Source organism: Centroberyx affinis, unplaced genomic scaffold (genome assembly GCF_046629955.1).
Source record: "Centroberyx affinis isolate AG114_WGS23_722 - 3 ecotype Tasmania unplaced genomic scaffold, CSIRO-AGI_Caff_v1 ptg004016l_1, whole genome shotgun sequence".
In the NCBI taxonomy this organism is placed as follows: domain Eukaryota; kingdom Metazoa; phylum Chordata; class Actinopteri; order Beryciformes; family Berycidae; genus Centroberyx; species Centroberyx affinis.
This window is the reverse complement of record NW_027281822.1, coordinates 34,349-51,992: the sequence shown is the minus strand read 5'-3', so window position 1 is coordinate 51,992 and position 17,644 is coordinate 34,349. Positions and strand designations below refer to the sequence as shown.

The 17,644-nt window shown below is 41.8% G+C and overlaps 1 protein-coding gene across 1 annotated transcript; it reads left to right on the top strand.

Annotated features, from left to right (window-relative positions):
* Positions 1-1,993: 1,993 nt before the first annotated feature.
* vdac1 (voltage-dependent anion channel 1) lies at positions 1,994-17,464 on the top strand. The gene is made up of 9 exons (XM_071542118.1): positions 1,994-2,094; positions 5,573-5,642; positions 9,772-9,821; positions 10,817-10,969; positions 11,746-11,798; positions 12,201-12,428; positions 14,655-14,805; positions 15,435-15,492; positions 16,296-17,464. The coding sequence occupies exons 2-9, from the start codon at positions 5,573-5,575 to the stop codon at positions 16,385-16,387; spliced, it is 855 nt and encodes a 284-aa protein (XP_071398219.1). The 5' UTR covers positions 1,994-2,094; the 3' UTR covers positions 16,388-17,464.
* Positions 17,465-17,644: the final 180 nt, after the last annotated feature.

Here is a 17,644-nt window from a genome sequence, read left to right as displayed (position 1 = left end):
TTGAGTCTATAAGAGGCAGGAGCGCCCATTAGACTAGATTTAAAAGCCCTGAACGTCCTGCTGCACTTGGACCCTCCTGTCTCATTTGACTCAGATCTCAAATATCTCATATTCACATTGCAAGTCTCCAGATTTGTTATTAAGGCTTATTATGCAAAGTAGGGTTACAGTGCAATGGGAATATCAAATATCCTGAGAATGAGTGAAGAGTTGCCATCAGGGTCGGGGTCAGTTCATGAATGAATGAGCTCAACTGAGGAATTGGAATTTGAAAAAACCTACAGGAAAAAGAATGAAAATTGAATTGGAATTTCAGGAAGTTTAATGTGAAATTCCATGTTTTTTTGTTTGTTCTTACCACATATCTAGATTACACATAGTGTGAGGCTGTATATTGCCAATACTGAATATCATAAAACCTTTCAGGTGGTATTTGTTGCATAACATGTAATCGTATACACAGAAAAATTAAGGTGCGATCTGGAACTGAAAATGGTTCTTCGGAGTGATGCCATATAGAAGAACCATGTCTGGTCCCACAAAGAACCTTTCAAGAACCTTCTTAATTCTTAGTTAGTGGATGATGGGTGATGGCATACATGTGGAAAATAACCAAGCCCCTCCATAGTACATATTGTACAATTGCAAATGAGGCTAGGGCAGACAAACAAAAACAAAATGCATGTGTCTAAGCAAAGCAGTGCAAAAAGTGATTCTTTAAAGAACCTTGATCTGAAAGCTTCTTTGTGGAATCGGAAATGGTTACGGCATCACTCCGAAGAGCCATTTTCGGTTCCAGTTCACACCTTTTATTTTTCTGTGTGTAGCCTATATAAACCTTATGATTGAATGCTTTTGATTTGTTTAACTGTCTTTTATTTGATTCATAATGTTTGATGTATAATGTTTAGCATGTCAAGACAAACTCTCTTGGAAGTGGAATTTCATGGAATTTAATGGGATTCAATTCTGTTTCCTGTCATTCCAATTAAATTCACATTCTTCCTTTCCTCACATTCACACTCTCAATTCAGCTGATGAATGGCTCCAAACCCTGGCTGCCATTGCCTTTTGAAATGAATAAGTCTGTGCAGGTAAACATGTGAACTATATTTGCCCTTTAGAGACAAAAAGCCCTGGATCGGTCACAGCGGGTGGTCCCCTCTCATCTGACTAAAGTGTCATCATCAGCGGGGATTTACCAGAGCCGCAGCTCATATCACAAACCACAGAGGTCACCCGCTCATCCTGTCCTCCCGCCGCCCACATGCGACACTAGACTTCCTGCGATGAGATTAAATGTTTCTGTCCCGGGACGGTTTGTCTGACACGTGCGTAATGGGGTGGGATTTGCGGTGAAGGTGCGGAAAGCTGATCCACAGTCAGCTGGTAACGGGACTCGGGGGAGGTTTTTAATTTATTTATTTAACAGTGATGCTGCGGGAGTTGCGTGCTGCCCAGAGTGAACTGCGCCTGCGTTAAATTAACCCGGAGGCGATACCGGAGATTATCAAATTGAAACGAGAGGCTTAATTTCGGACTACTTCGCACTTCGTTTGAATCCCTCTAGGCATCTCAATATATGTTTTTTTCTATGGGAACCTTATTAAATTTAGCCAAACCGCATGATGATTGAAGTCTTAGTAAGGCACTGATAGTGTTGTGAGACCTGCACATGTCTTTAAAAATAGTAAATTGTGAATAAAAACGTTTTGCTGCGCCTGTGATTATTTTTGGGTGCATATTGGCTCAAAAACATAATTCAAAAACACCATAATAAGAATGATGGTTCCTTTTGTGATTGTGTAAATGTATTCCCTTGTGTGAAATCGACACCGCAGGGGAAACACAATTTTGGCACAACACCTGTCGCGTCCTTGGTGTGAACTATCTTGATATGATATTTAAATTTAGCATCTTTGGAGACACAGTGGGCGTGGCTCCCGGCTGCTGCCTCTTATCCAAACGGTTGCGTGACTTGTAACGTACGTGACGCCGGCCACGCCACCTCCTCTCTTCCTCTCTCTCTCTCTCCTCCCTTTGTGCAGTTGACAAGCTCCTTCTCGGGCAGGATTGGAAACCACTGAGACAGAGGTATGTCGAAATGCAATACCGTTGCCGTTTTCAGCGCACGGCTCTCCTCCGCCGGACTCTGACCTTCACAGCACGGAGCTGGCAGGCCGATCCGGCGCTTTTACCCGGAGCGGGATGCAGCTCGGCGGGGAGGAGGGATGCTCCTGCTAGGCCTGCAGCTAGCTAACGTTAGCGTCGGTGGCTAATGCTTTGCGGGAGGGCGGTCATTTGACAGTGCAGTGCAGTGGAGTGGTCAGCAGTTATTCAGGTAGCTAGAAATAAAAGAGATTAGCTAGCTTACAGCTTTACAGTCTTGGCATCTGACAGCCTACCTGTCAGCCTGCCATACTCACTCCAGACAGCTTGGTAGCTAACGTTAGCTAATGTTTAATCTGTTAGCAGGCTAGGCTAACGTCAGTGGCACAGAGATGCTACCTTGACTTGTCTTCATCACCTCTTTGTTTGGGTCTGCTGCAGTCACATTGGAGAAAGCCTTGATGATTTTTTACAATCCGTTACAGCTCTATATTGCAGTTGAATTTGCTTGCATCTGTGCAGCTAAGGTGGTGTTGAAGGTTAATGATAGATCCCAAACCTAACTTGTTAGCTGCAAAGTCAAGGGGGAAATTGATGATTACACAATGTCCAAGAACTGGCTAGTAAATGAGTGATCACTTCTCCTAAGCATGCTGTGTGCGCCTTTCTTTTGTAAAGTGAATGGACATGAGGATGTAGTCTTCTTTTCAACCAGCAGTGACTTTAAAACCCAAGGACCTTGACTCCTCAATGACAGGACTTTACAGGTTGTGTGGCCCTATATCATGATCCATGGAGGACCGAGAGTCTGCAGGTTTTCCTTTTCAACCAAAACAGCAGAGAGGGGAACAACTATTGAGTGAATTCACTTGGTGTAGTGATTGGCTGGAAGGAAAACCTGCAGACTCTTGGGCCTCCATGGCACATGACTGGACACCGCTGCCCTACATCCTTCAAGGCCCCTACATATCTCCGCCTGTAGCCATGTGCTGAAGCCATAAAACTTGCCCTTCTTGGGGGGGGGGGGGGGGGGGGGGGGGGGGGGTTGGTATTGGCAGACTCTTGATGTGTGTGTGCATAGGGTGAATGGCTTAGTGGACAAGCTATTTGTGTGTGTGTGTGTGTGTGTGTGTGTGTGTGTACACGCACTGTAAATTCCTGACGTGACTCCACTTCCTGTCAAAGTGCTTCTTTGTGACTGGAGGCTGTATCAGCTCCAACACACTTTCAACCTATAGGCCAATTCATAATGTTCAATCAGAAGAAAGCTTATAGGGAACAACAGCTTCAGAGTGTGGTGAAACAACTGGGGCCCAAGCTAGGTTTAGTCAGTTTAGGCCTAAAATGCACGTGGGGTTCATACATTAGGTGTGTTAGTCATGTTAAAGTTGGAGTAGGAGGGTGGAGTTGTTGAAAGAAGGTTGGGCCGTCTATAAATCCTCCTGACTCAAGACTAAAAGGAATTGGACACAGATGAATGTTGAACCAAGAATGCGTTTCAGGAAAGAGTTTCTTGTGTTATTTTAGAGAATTGGGTTGTGACTCACAGAAGTATTGAACTAGTGCATCAGTATTATAGGGCAAGCCTCAGCTAGCTGTTCTGACCAAGCTTATTCCCAATCTGCCCGAGTAGTTCAGGTCATTTTTTGCAGGATATCTATTAGAGCTTACAATGTTATTACAGGTGTAGGCCTTTTTTTTGTACAGATAATAACTTTTATATAGGGAAACACTGCTTAATCATTCTGTCTTGGAGACAAAGCACATATTTCATTTAACTTTGCAGAAGAGAATATTACATTATATGATGACCCAAGGGACACGCAAGGGACCAGGACCAGTTCAAGTCCTGAAAGTTTGAGAAATACCAGGGTTGAAGGTTGCCTTTCACTTGGTAAATAGTTGGAATTCCAGCTGTATCTATGATCAATATACGCATGTATGTTATCAATAGGCCTGTGTAAACACATGACGCTGATAACTTTTTGTACTATCGAAAACGATTTGAAATGATACGTAAAACCTATTCTGAAAAATGAAATAGACCTGACTTGCACAACAGACTGATATGGGAAAACGGAAAGCCGCAGATGTGCACGCATGCATGAATGAATGCAGCCAGATCCCGAGGGTTAGAGACGCCGGGTCTGTGTGCGCTTCAGTCTGAAGCCCCGACAGGCCGCTCTAAACTCCTCTTCTCCCACTATGAAGCATCGGGTCAGTAAGAAAATATAGTAAAAGGATAGTTTGTCATGTGTAATGATTAGGTAAAATAATTGTAATATTAAAAACATTTGCTTTTATGTGAATCAGCCAGAGTAAAATTAAAAGTCTGGAAATGAGGGACAGAACAGTGTGCTTGTGTTCACTCATTCGTTTGCCCTGGTGCCAGTAGCTTTCTGACAGCTGAGGTGTAAATAGGCTTAATCTTCTCCTGACACCGATTTAGAGCTGCAACGATTAATCAATTAGTTGTCAACTATTAAATTAATCACCAACTATTTTGATAATCGATTAATCGGTTTGAGTAATTTTTTAAGAAAAATTAGTCAAAGTTCTCTGATTCCAGCTTCTTAAATGTGAATATTTTCTGGTTTCTTTACTCCTCTATGACAGTAAACTGAATATCTTTGGGTTGTGGACAAAACAAGACATTTGAGGACGTCATCTTGGGCTTTGGGAAACACTGATTGACATTTTTCACCATTATCTGACATTTTATAGACCAAACAACTAATCGATTAATCGAGAAAATAATCGACAATGAAAATAACCGTTAGTTGCAGCCCTACACCGATTACCATCCAATGATCACTTTCAGACCAGTCTTATACAGGCACAAGACCAAATCTAGCGATGCACGACGACCGATGTTTTCCTCTGCTGGGCATGGAGAAGCATTTATTTTCCATAAGTTCCTTAGTTTAAACTCCAAAGACTGGAAATGAACAGCTAATGCAACCTGTGAGGGATGCACATGGGCTGGACCATGTACTTAGTCAGGAGTGCTGGTGTGAGCCAATGTGTGCGTGCGTGTGAGCGTCACTGCGGTTCTGTCTGTGTGTGTGTGTGTGTGTGTGTGTGTGTGTGCCTATTGCAGCACATGTATGCCTTCTTCAGATTCCTACCTTCCCCATCCATCAGTGACCTCTAGTTCCCTCCAGCTCCCACCTCCCTCCTGCAGCAGCACTGCTCTCTCCCCCAAGCCCATCACATCTGATCCGTCAGCCTGTTCCCATGCTACAGTCTGGTCACTATGCCTTTTCCTCTGCTGTGTCACTGTGGGCTCTAGCTGTCCCAAAGCTCCGACACACAGTACCAGAGATGTGATTTTTTTTTTTTAGGTTCTTTTGGATGCATTACTTTCCGTCAGTTATTCCCAATGGCAGATTGCTGCATTCCTGCTTTTTTTCCCTGTTCCTAATCACCTCCCTGACCATCCTCTCTCCTCTTAAATTTGCAGATGATGGCTGTACCTCCTACCTACGTTGACCTTGGAAAGTCTGCCAGGGATGTTTTCACCAAGGGATACGGTGAGCGCTGAGCAGGCAAACCCATTCACCCATTTCATCAACATTTACTGTATAGAGGATTCTTGAAGGTGCTGCGTATAGCATTTTAAATATCAATATATGTCAAATAGCTTTGTAAAATTACCATGAACAAATGAGACCATGGTGGAGACGATTGGTAGCCTCTATCTCATGCGTGTGGTGGTAGTGCTTCTCAAAAATTAAGACCACATTTTCCATGATTTTTTCCATCGGCCTGTCACTTGTTCCACCATCTGCCATTGCAAAAAACTCTCTGTTTGCCTTGGAAGAACAGCACCATCTTGCTGTTTTGTGCCATGAAGCAATATCCCTTTGTGTTGTAAAGCAAGACAGCAGATTTCCCACGCAATCTGATCCGGTGGGACACAATGTAAAATGCACTGTAGGGGTCGGAAGAGGCTGTCAGTCTTCTTGCCCATGGTCTCCTTTGTTTACAGTCATTATACTAGTGTTTCAAAATTAACATGCTAATGATTTATTGATGTTAAAGTGCTACATGTAGCACTTTTAAGAGTGGTCAGACACAATGAGAATCTGACACAATGGGAATGAAGGCTTACAAGCTAACACGCCTTTTAATAAAGGTTTTGCCATGTTTTAAAGTCTGTAGTACCAGGCTATATTTCATGAAATAGCCTTCACCAACTTTGTGTGCTAAATGTGCATTTTGAAGGCTGTCTGTAAAGCCTATCTGCTGCACCCACTGGTCAGCTATGGGATGCAGTCACTTTGTGTTGACAGTTAGATTAAACTAAATGCTTACTCACATGGTAAATAGATGCAAATGATGCCAAATGAAAGCAAAGCATTCAAACCAATTGCTGTGTTTAGCCTTCCACTAGCTGCGGATCTGATGAACACATGTTGAGGCCGAGGACAGGGCCCGCATTTGGGAGTGGATGTCCTTAGGGTGTGTTGTGTGAACACACAGTCTTGGGGATTCCTGGTTGTAGCAGGAGACCATGACTCATGTACCGTTATGGCTGAATCACCGCAAGAGTGGCAGTGACTGTTCAACAGGAATGTGGGAGAACGGAATGAGCCGGGGCCGTTTGAAACATTCAGATACCACTGATGATTTTATTTTCTTGCATATTTTATTCAGTGTATATAATAATAATAATTAATTTTTTTTAAAGCTGTAATGTATCCTAACGTTTCCCTACCATTTAATAGGTGTGCTGGGTCACCCTGACTTACAGAGCTGCTCACCTACCTAAAAGAAATTTATTAGTTTAGGTTTCACTGGAGTCTTGGTGTCCCATGATGGTCTTAATACTGTTTCAGAGGCTTTTCCACTCTTCCAGGAAGAATCACTGAATCATTGTAATTTTGCCATGAAAATGGTCAAATATGAAGATATTATTTGGCACAAAACATTGGTTATTGGTGACTGTAGTGTAAAAATATTGGTATCAGCCTTCAGAAACCCATATGGATCAAACCCTACAATATTCTATAATGGGTAACTGTGGAAACTAAAATCGTGGTATACGAATATGCAGGATTAATTGTGCAGCCGTATTTGAGTGCCATGCCTTGTTGAGGAATGCTACTTGACACCGAAGCCAAGTCATCACAATGATGAAGGTTACTTTTCCCTGTAGAGCCTCAGGCCAAGGTGGAGCTGTTCTTTCTGCCATGAGAATCAGACAACTCAGGAAAAAGGAGGAAAAAACAGCACTATGGGTTGGTGCTCCTTTAGTGCAGCAGTTTTTCAACCAAAACCGGTCTTTGTCAGGGTGTGTGTGTGTGTTTGTGTGTGTGGCGGGGGAAGGAATAAAGAAATGAGGAAAATCAAGAAGCATGATTTAAAATGAGTTTTGTCATTCTAGTGTTGCAAAATCGTTAGCCCTTCCCTGAGGGAGGCTGTTGCATAGATAACTTATGTGGGTGGATACATGGGTCTAGGAGGAAAAAGAAGGAGAAGACGGTTTTAAAAGTTGCATTAAGCAACTTTGCACATTGGTGGCAATTTAGTGGCCCCAAATGGCAAAAAGAGGTAATTGTTTGAAATTTTAGGACTTCAATACCCACAAATCATGTAAGGTGACATCATTAAACTGCACACAGCACGCTCATATTTACCAATCCGGCCGGTCTGTGATGTTTCATAACAAAAAATACCAAAGGGATGAGAGATGCAAATCTTATCTGTTGCAGCTCCACTTTATGATTTAGGCCGATAAGATGGGGGTATTTTTGCATAAACATCTTGCGTAGAGCAGCTTTAATCTTGGTAACTAAAACAGCAATATATGATTAATTGCGTAGCTCTAACTGTACAGCAGCGTTTAGCAGTACTAACTACCTTATTGATCCAAAAGAATGGGAAGTTCCTTAATCACTGAAACACTGCAATTAAGACAACCTGCAGAACCGAGCACAATCAGGACCTTGTTCACAGAATACATCTTTAAAATGCAGTACATACAGAGTAAATGTGAAATTCATGAATGTTGAGGCCAGTGAAATTCCACCCATCAGTCGTTAAATCTCCCTGATTCATCATTCTTTGATTGGTGCAGAAAGGAAGGAGGGATGTGTAGCTTGATGAATGAATGAGTGGATGGATGGATAGATCGGTGGATGGAGAGGTAGAGAGATATAAGGGCGACTGGGAAGCTGAGGAAAACTGTGGACGCAGATGAGTAAATCAGTGGGTGGTTTAATGGAGGGGAAGCTGGGAAGAGCTAGGACATAGCATTAGGCCAGGGAGTTGGATGTGTAGATCCCCAGGTCATAAAGTATGGATGGATGAATCAATGGATGGATGGATGGATGAAATGCTGGGTAGAGCCAGGAATGGTGTTAGCTATAAGCTGGAGCCAGGAATCAGGATCTGTGTAATCAACCATTTAGCTATTAGTCATAACTGACAGCGCTGAAGCTCTCATAGAATCTACGTCAAATCAATACACACATCGGGTCATCATGGCATATAAATGGCTTTAAATGGACCTAAGAGACTGATAAATCGATGTTGCACAGACACTAATCAATGGCTTGATTTAATGTGTTTATGAAGTGGATGAGGGAAATCTCTAAAGGGACTCTTTCAATGTGTATTTATAGAAAAATGTGAGTGGTTAGGCCTAATTATATCCGTATTAAAGTCATATCTGTGTTTGTAAAACAAGGTAGAGTGTAAAGAAAGTTGTTAATGTTCCCTTCAGTTCCAGTTTCAGTAGATACAGGGGAAGTGTTGCCATGTTGGAAGACTTACAAATATCTAATTACCTAATTTCTGTGCTGTGGTAGGATGCTTCATCCAAGAAAGTTGGCATGAATTAAGGTTCTTCAGCAAAGCACTTCCATGCTTAGTCGTATCTTATACACATCTAATAAAACAACTGCAGGCTAAAGTGAAAAACTGTACATATATACACTACCAGTAAAAAGTTTGGACACACCTAATTGAATGTACATTACATTACGTCATTTAGCAGACGCTTTTGTCCAAAGCGACTTACAATAGAATGTAATGTACTATGTTTTTCATTATCTTAAAGTCATTTTGATCTAAAGGCTTATGCATAAATGCTGAAATGTGTTTCTTAGACAAATATAAATAGTGAAGTTGATGCCTATATGAATTTATTTCCAAAGCCTTTGCCTTTCCATCAAGGCAAAGGGCGGCTACTTATAGTTTTGATTTGTTTAACACTTTTTTGGTCACTGCATAATTCCATTTGTGTTATTTCATAGTTTTGATGTCTTTACTGTTATTCTAAAATGTGGGAAATAGTAAAAATAAAGAAAAATGTGGTGTGTCCAAACTTTTGACTGGTAGCGTATCTTTATTGATGAGCTACGTGTTTTGCATAAAGATCCTTGTTTTTGTATTGAATCCATAGCCCTGGGCCTTGAGTGTGCGGTCACAATCACATATGTGGAGTTTTTCGCTTTAGCTTTAATGACCTCCTTGCAGTCTCCAGCACCTCTTGACCTATAGTATATGCTGTGCACAAAGCCTTATGTTATTTATTTTAAAACAACTGCAGGCATTAGGAAGTTGATGTCTCCTCACCTTTTACTATTATATTAACCCCTGTGTTTTGCTATTCAGGCATGATTTTGATCTCTTCATAAATATTGTCTGTTTCAGGCTTTGGGCTCATCAAGCTGGACTTGAAAACGAAGTCTGAGAATGGACTGGTAAGTCGTCGCCGGTCATTATCAGATTATCAGAGCGGCCGCTCCAGGCTGCAGCCGTCTTCTCTCTTAGCCTAAGAGGCTCTTGACTTCAGAGTGCCGTTTGACTGATAATGAAGTGGCTGGTTATCTGATCTCCTAAACGTTGCCAGGACACCCTGGCCTGCGCTACCTGGCTGGTGTGTATTTAGAGTGTGTCAAGTGTTAAAAAAAAAAAAAGCCACACTCCCTTGGCACATAGATTCCTGTTTTCTCTTCCTGCAGAAGCTGTCATAACTTTTCCTGTTTGCATTTGTCGTAACCATTGAAATCCAAACCATTAAAATGCTCCTTCCCTCACATTTGCTTTGGGGTTGAAGCTCAGTTTCTATGTGGCAATGACATTTAGTTCTTTCTCAATACGCAAACAGGATTGTGGGAGGTGAAGCTAAGGAGTGAGGACTCATAGTTTACTGTATGTTAAATTTTCACAACTAGAACGCTAACTTCTGCCAACACTGAACAATTCTCCATTAAATTCTCTGTCAGTTAAATTGATTTCTTGACCCTGCAAACATACCTTTAGGATTGTGAATGAAGTCTTTATCTCTGTAAGTTTCATAGTTATGGCTAAAAATAGACAATCACATAATAGCAGAAATCCCAGATGTGGATCACCACCAAAATGTAATCAATTGTTCCTTTGCTCAAGGCCTGTCTGTTCACCAAATTTGATTGAAATTGGTTCCTAAAATGTTTAGATATCCTGCTGACAGATAGACAAACAAACTAAAAGGGCAAAAACATAACTTCCTTGGTGAAAGTAATAATACAACTTATACCCAGTTGTATTAATTAATAGTAATAGGTGTAATACAGAAGGTGATAGATGCAGATACAGTTTTGTTGAAAGTTTTCAGGACGGCTTCTCTTTCAGAAACCTGTGTAGCTGCTTACTACAAATAGACATGAACATAAGATGATTTAACACGATTATTCACCGTCTTGCCCCTCTGCAGGAGTTCACCAGCACCGGCTCTGCCAACACCGAGACCAGCAAGGTCGCCGGCTCCCTGGAGACCAAGTACAAGTGGGCGGAGCATGGCCTGACCTTCACAGAGAAGTGGAACACTGACAACACCCTGGGGACCGAGATCACCGTGGAGGACCAGGTCAGTGGGTGGGAGGGTGAGTGGGCGAGTGTTGTCAGCAGTAATAAAAGGTTATACTTGCAGCATATGATAAAAACATTGACAAATATGTTTAAAAACTTCTATATTATCTCTATTAAAACAAAGATATGACTTGGGTCGATCGTTTTGTGTGCTTTTGCATACAAGGGTTCTGGCTGGTCATGGAATTCCTAGAATATTATGGAATTTTGCAATTTGCAGACATGGAAAGTCAGGGAATTGGAAAATTTTGAAAAACTCTGAAGAAGTCGGGGGAATATCAGTGAATTTTACAAATGGGCCACTTCACGGGAATATACCAGAATGTATTTTATGACTTGTGTCACATATTCATTGCATTAGATGGCAGTTTCAGCTGTTCTTTTCCAAAATTGTATAGACACACAACAAGCCCAACTGTAGTGGAAACAGCTAAACTTTTCTGTAAAAGAGCACTAACAAATCGGTAAAGACTAACATATTTAGGCCGTGGAAGCGCTCCGACTTTATGGAAAGTCATGGATAAGTCATGAAATTTTACATTAGTGCCTTGCTGGCTGTGTCTCTCTCTCTAGTTAGTATGGACAGCCACTCTATAAGTCGTTATAATGCCATTTACAGTGCCTTGTCTCAAATTGGACCTTGGCATCTTCTGATGAACAAGTGATCCTTCAGTTGATTGATTTAAATAGATCAGAATGTTTTTCTTGCTCTTGTTGTTGTCTTCTGTTTGTCACACCACACTCATTTCAGCTGTCTCCTTCGTTTCTCCACAGGTGGCGAAGGGCCTGAAGCTGACGTTTGATTCCTCCTTCTCGCCAAACACTGGGTGAGAACAGTTGGACCACACTGCTGTGTCACAGCACAGCAAATGGAGGGCAGTTCTGTGTGAAATCAAGAGATTAGCCGAATGAAGTTCCATGAGTGCAGACATTTTTAGCATGGGCAGCCCAGTGGGAATATGTCAGTTCTTATTTCAGATAGTTTTAAAATCATTTCAAGCTCATGCATGACAAAGAGTTTTGTATATCCAGAATAAGGTGTCTAGTTATAGTTAGTGTGTGGCACTGTTAGGATTTGGGTTTTGATTCCCACTGCGGCCCACCCATAAAAGCATTCGATAAACTGGTATATGACATTTTGTGTTTGTGTTTTTGTCACAAGTCACAGCGGTCTGATGTTTCTTCCCGACATTAACAACTCGTCTTCCTCTCCCCCAACGCCCCGTCAGCAAGAAGAGCGGCAAGATCAAGACGGGCTACAAGTGCGACCACATCAACCTCGGCTGCGACGTGGACTACGACATCAACGGCACGGCCATCCACGGCGCGGCGGTGGTGGGCTACGAGGGCTGGCTGGCCGGCTACCAGATGACCTTCGAGGCCGGCAGGAACAGGATCACCCAGAGCAACTTCGCTGTGGGATACAAGACCGACGAGTTCCAGCTCCACACGAATGTGTAAGGACACAAAGCACAAAGCAGCAGGAGTGGGGAAATAATTGATAACGATAATTAAAACTTTAAGATAAATTAATACACTTTATATATAGAAAGGATATATAGGAATATGCCTGCATGTATCCTTCCACTCTCCTGCAGGCAGTGCCTTTTCAGCAGATAGTTGAACCAATACTGAGCTTTAGTTTAATGTGTTTAGACTTAGGTTATGATCAGCGGGTTGATGATCATGGTGTAGTTTGACTACAGTGCTGTGGATTTGGTGTGCTGAGGGGAAACAAATCCAATTTTGCCTAAGGCCCCTAAAAGTCCAGGTGCAGCTCTTGCAAATGCTAAGTTAAAGTAGCAGGAAGGTTGTGTATGCAAGTCCAAAATACCACCCAGATGCTTAATTCAAAAGGCGGGATGGTGAAATGGAGATTAAAATTATGTATTAGTAAGTGGGGCTGAGCAATACTGACAAAATCAAATGTCACAATATTTTTGACCCAATACCTCGATATCGATAATGTGACGATATTTAGGGGATGACTGTTTGTGCTTTCAGAAGATATTTACACATGAGAACAATTTGAGAAACGAGCATTAGTAGTAGAGCTGGGTATCGCCACTGATTTCCCGAATCGATTCGATTCTGATTCACAAGGATTCAATTTCCGTTTTGTTTTGATTCGATTCAATATCGATTCGGTTAGGGATATTTCAGTTCAATTTTCCTTGGATATGAAAGAGATTCTCAGAGAACTAATGCTGTAAATTGTACAAGGAACCCTCTAACCTGATGCATTATTAAAAATATTAATGTTTACATTAAGAACATTAACATGACCAAGACACTACAGCAGTCAACACAATATAGTGCAAGCTGCAACTCTACAGACTCTACAGGCATATATTGGGCATATATTAAAAGATCGATCTCGGGATTTTATGAATCGATATCGGATCATTCAAATGAAGATCGATTTGAATCGGAAAATCGATTTTTTTAAACCCAGCCCTAATTAGTAGGTTCATGTGGATATGATGGCAAAGCAGATCGATAACAGAGAATCATTGATTTTGGGTTTTATCGTGGCCAGGAAGCTACACAAGGTACTACCAAAGTTCAACATCACTTTAAAGATTTGTGTATTGTCAGTATGATAGACTGTCCTGTGGGACTCGAACCCAAATCATAGGCGTTGAGTTCTAGCCACAGTTAAATCAACTGAGTCCAGACTTTTGACCTTCCCCAGACAGAAGCCTTCCAGCTCTATCTCTTCTCCTGTCCTTGTTTTTTCTGTCTGTCTGTCTGTCTGTCTGGCTGCCAGCCGGGCTCCCAGGTGCTGAATGGCAGCCTGGCAGTTATTTTTACACCCAGGTGATGGGATTTACTATAATGCAAGTGAGATAGAGAGAGTGGTTGGCAGGCATAGAGAGATGGAGAGCGAGGAGGAAGAGCGAGGCAGTGACAGAGAGACAGAGAGAGAGAGAGAGCGCAGAGTGTTAGTGTCGTCTCCTGCTGTGCCGCTGGCCAAGCCTGTCTGTTTCAGTCTGCAGCTGAGGTGGTTATGTGAGGTCGGGTAAAGTGTAATGTAGGCTTTACTCTGGTGACAGTGTGGCCAACTAAGCGTCTGGCAAGGTCTGTACAACATGCAGTAACTGATACACAAGATACTAGGGCTGCAACTAACGATTATTTTCATTGTCGATTAATGTGTCGATTATTTTCTCGATTAATCGATTAGTTGTTTGGTCTATAAAAGGTCAGAAAATGGTGAAAAATGTGGATCAGTGTTTCCCAAAGCCCAAGATGACGTCCTCAAATGTCTTGTTTTGTCCACAACCCAAAGATATTCAGTTTACTGTCATAGAGGAGTAAAGAAACCAGAAAATATTCGCATTTAAGGAGCTGGAATCAGAGAATTTTTACTTATTTTTCTTATAAAATTACTCAAACCGATTAATCGATTATCAAAATAGTTGGCGATTAATTTAATAGTTGACAACTAATCGATTAATCGTTGCAGCTCTACAAGATACCAAGTAAGGTATCCTCTTCATTAGCAAAACAAACTTCCCATTTTGCAATTAATGTCATCATGCTCGTAACTTTCATCTGTGAGCTCCTTCATTTTTTCACTTGCTGCTTGAGGGGGATAAGTGTCACCTGTAGAGAGAGAAAGTATTGGTAGTGTAATAACATTTGAACATGTACTTATGGTCCTTTTTTTTTTTTCTTAGAAATGATGGCACTGAGTTTGGTGGCTCCATCTACCAGAAGGTGAACGACCAGCTGGAGACGGCCGTCAACCTGGCCTGGACCGCCGGAAACAGCAACACCCGCTTTGGCATCGCCGCCAAGTACCAGATTGATGCCGACGCAGCCTTCTCTGTGAGTAGGGAGCAACCCGGGTGGCAGTAGTAGTAGTAATAGTAGTAGTAGTAGTAGTAGTAGTAGTAGATCTAGAAGTCACTTTACAGGCGACATTCAGGGTGTCTCTGCGGACTCTGATGCGTTAAGTTTGTGATGTTGTGGCGTTCAAATCTGGGACTCAACCTTTGTTAACCCTCTTTCCTGTCACAGTTCACTTTGTGCTGTTTAATAAAATAAAAAAAATGTCATTTGAAAAGTAGTTTCACACTAGGGAAGGACGCCTCCTCTGTACTAAAATGACCCATGGCAGGAGTCTGTCTTCTCTATAAGGGGCCAGGCCACGCTAATTCAGTCACTCTATCACATTAGTCCTTAAATCCCACTTGAAGCAGAGCCTGTTAGTGTTGGTGTGGGTGTATGTTTGTGTGTCTAATGTTATGTAATTTGAGTATTAAATAGTAATGACATGGCCAACATATGTCAGTTGTCTTCAGTATTCAAAATGGATCCATAATATAGATTTTAATATTGTCGTTGATTTTTATGTTGTCTCAATTGTGTCCCAGTTGGGGATAAAAGTGATGTGTGTGATGTGTTTAGTAACTGTGTTGTTCTCTGTGTAAATTTCTTCTTTGCTTCCCTCACAGGCCAAGGTGAACAACTCCAGCCTGGTGGGCCTGGGCTACACTCAGACTCTGAAGCCAGGTGAGTCCAGTCTGCTTTCTTTAACTAAGGAGTCAAAGCCGTACATGGACCGCAAGATTTTTATGTTTTTAATGTGAACCCACATGACAAGGATACTAGTATGTTTTTATCAGACTGGGTCCTTAGGGCAAAGCTGAGTCTCTCAAATGTGATAAACTTGCAGAATTCCTACTCTACGTTTTTCTCTCGTATTCCTTGTCTGGGTAATTGTATTTAAATCATATAGTTTTGTAAACCATGGAATTGCACACCTTGCAAACAGCGTACAGCATGCTGGTTATTCTGATGGCGCTGTTGATGATTGTCACTATTACTGAGTTGAAACAGCTTTTGATGTTTAATAAAAGTGAATACATAGAAATATAATTACTGCACTGGTACATTTGAAGGGTTTCATTCCAAAAGATGATGAATCTACTTTTGGAAAAACTAAAATGGTTCCCTGATATTTTCTGAATATTTCCAAAACATAAACACCCCCCATCCTTAGAAGCTAACATTACAAATACACTTGTTATGGGTCAAGAAGCTGTATAACAGACTGTGTTTTCACAATAATACACACATCCTTATCAGAGTGAAGAAGTAGTAAGATGTAAAAGCAAAAAGGAAAAAGGTTAATAAATACACAAAAGCGAACCAGACTGAGATTTCAAACGATAAGAAAAGGCGAACCTTGTTTTAGCTTCATGTTTTAGCTTCATGTTTGACACAAACATCACTTTTTCAAACGGTCACTGTCTCATTTTGGGATGAAACTCTTCGTCTCTTCATGCCTCGTCTTCATGTGTCTCTCTCTGCAGGCATCAAGCTGACGCTCTCTGCTCTCCTGGACGGCAAGAACATCAACGCCGGCGGCCACAAGCTTGGTCTCGGCCTCGAGTTCCAGGCGTAGGAAGACGAGGCGAACCTCTCGCCCTCCCCCTGCCGCCTCAACACACACACACTCACATTCCCCGCCCCCCACCAAAAAAACCTCCAATTCCCTTATTGAATATCTAGCCCTCACATCCTCCTGTTTCCCTTTAGATGTGATACAGTTGAAGCAAGGCAGCATAACAAAGGTCAAATCTGCCACTTTTAAAAGGACCACTTTAAGGGAACATATATATATTTTGAAAAACACAGGGCCAACTTCAGAACAAAACTACGACCGAAGTTAAACAAAAAAAGAAAAAGTTCGATTTTGAAATGTGTAGCTTACAAAAGGAAAAGTAGCCTCGAGTTCATTCATGTTACTCATTTTCGTTTCACTACAATCATGCAAAATGCTTTAATTTATGTTTCTCTCTGCTTTCCAGTGCAGATAAAAAAAGGGGGGGGGGGAAAGAACTCAAAACTAGATCAGCCAGAAACACATGAGCTCAACACAGTAAGCGTACAGTTGAGCAGTTTCACCACCAGATGGTGCTGTTGCCACTCCTCGATCACAGCATTCAGTGGTCAGCCAACTGTCTTATCCAAACTATTCTTCTACACTGGAGAGCTCTCTTACTCTATTCTAGGGAAAGTGTCTGTCTTGAGATATTATAATACGATGGGAAGGGTTAGTTGTCCTTGATGTAAGCAGCTGTCGGTAGCTCAGAGAGGCACTACACCCCGTTGTGTACATTCTGTGTTTTCGTCTCACTCGTCTTTTGTCTCTGTGCATTTGGTGTGAATTATGTCTTTTGTTACATATAGCAAAAAGAATATTATTTTATCGACGGTCTCGCATACTTTAACCCACCTGTTAAGTCGTAAGAAGGCAAACGGCCTGTCGGTTGTTCCTGGTCTAGCAAAGGGAAGGAAAACCTGTCATGCGCACTGTTCAGCTCCTCCGAATAAGAAATACTTGAGGAGGAGGAAGAAAAAAAAGAATAAATACACCTGACAGGAAACGCTAGTCTTCCAGAATCTGTTGTGGGAACCGAGCTTAGTGTACTTGACAGTATTGTTACTCCCTGAGTTAAATAAAGAACATCTTGAACCGGTTTCTGACTGTATTTGTTCTCTTGTGTGTCATTTGTCAGATAATAACCTGCCTCTTGTGACGACATTTTCAACCCACCGCTGGACTTTGCTCATGCTTATTTAAGATACAGTGATTGAATACATTTGGACTCAAACTGAAGGGCCAAGCTGGCAGTTTTATCAGAGCTAAAGAGGATTT

What these genes read in the sequence shown, in the direction of transcription:
- vdac1 (XM_071542118.1), top strand. Translation starts at nt 5,573, where the DNA reads ATGATGGCTGTACCTCCTACCTACGTTGACCTTGGAAAGTCTGCCAGG. An exon ending in AGATCACCGTGGAGGACCAG is followed by an intron (nt 10,970 to 11,745) that starts GTCAGTGGGTGG and finishes GTTTCTCCACAG; the next exon opens with GTGGCGAAGGGCCTGAAGCT. An exon ending in TCCTTCTCGCCAAACACTGG is followed by an intron (nt 11,799 to 12,200) that starts GTGAGAACAGTT and finishes ACGCCCCGTCAG; the next exon opens with CAAGAAGAGCGGCAAGATCA.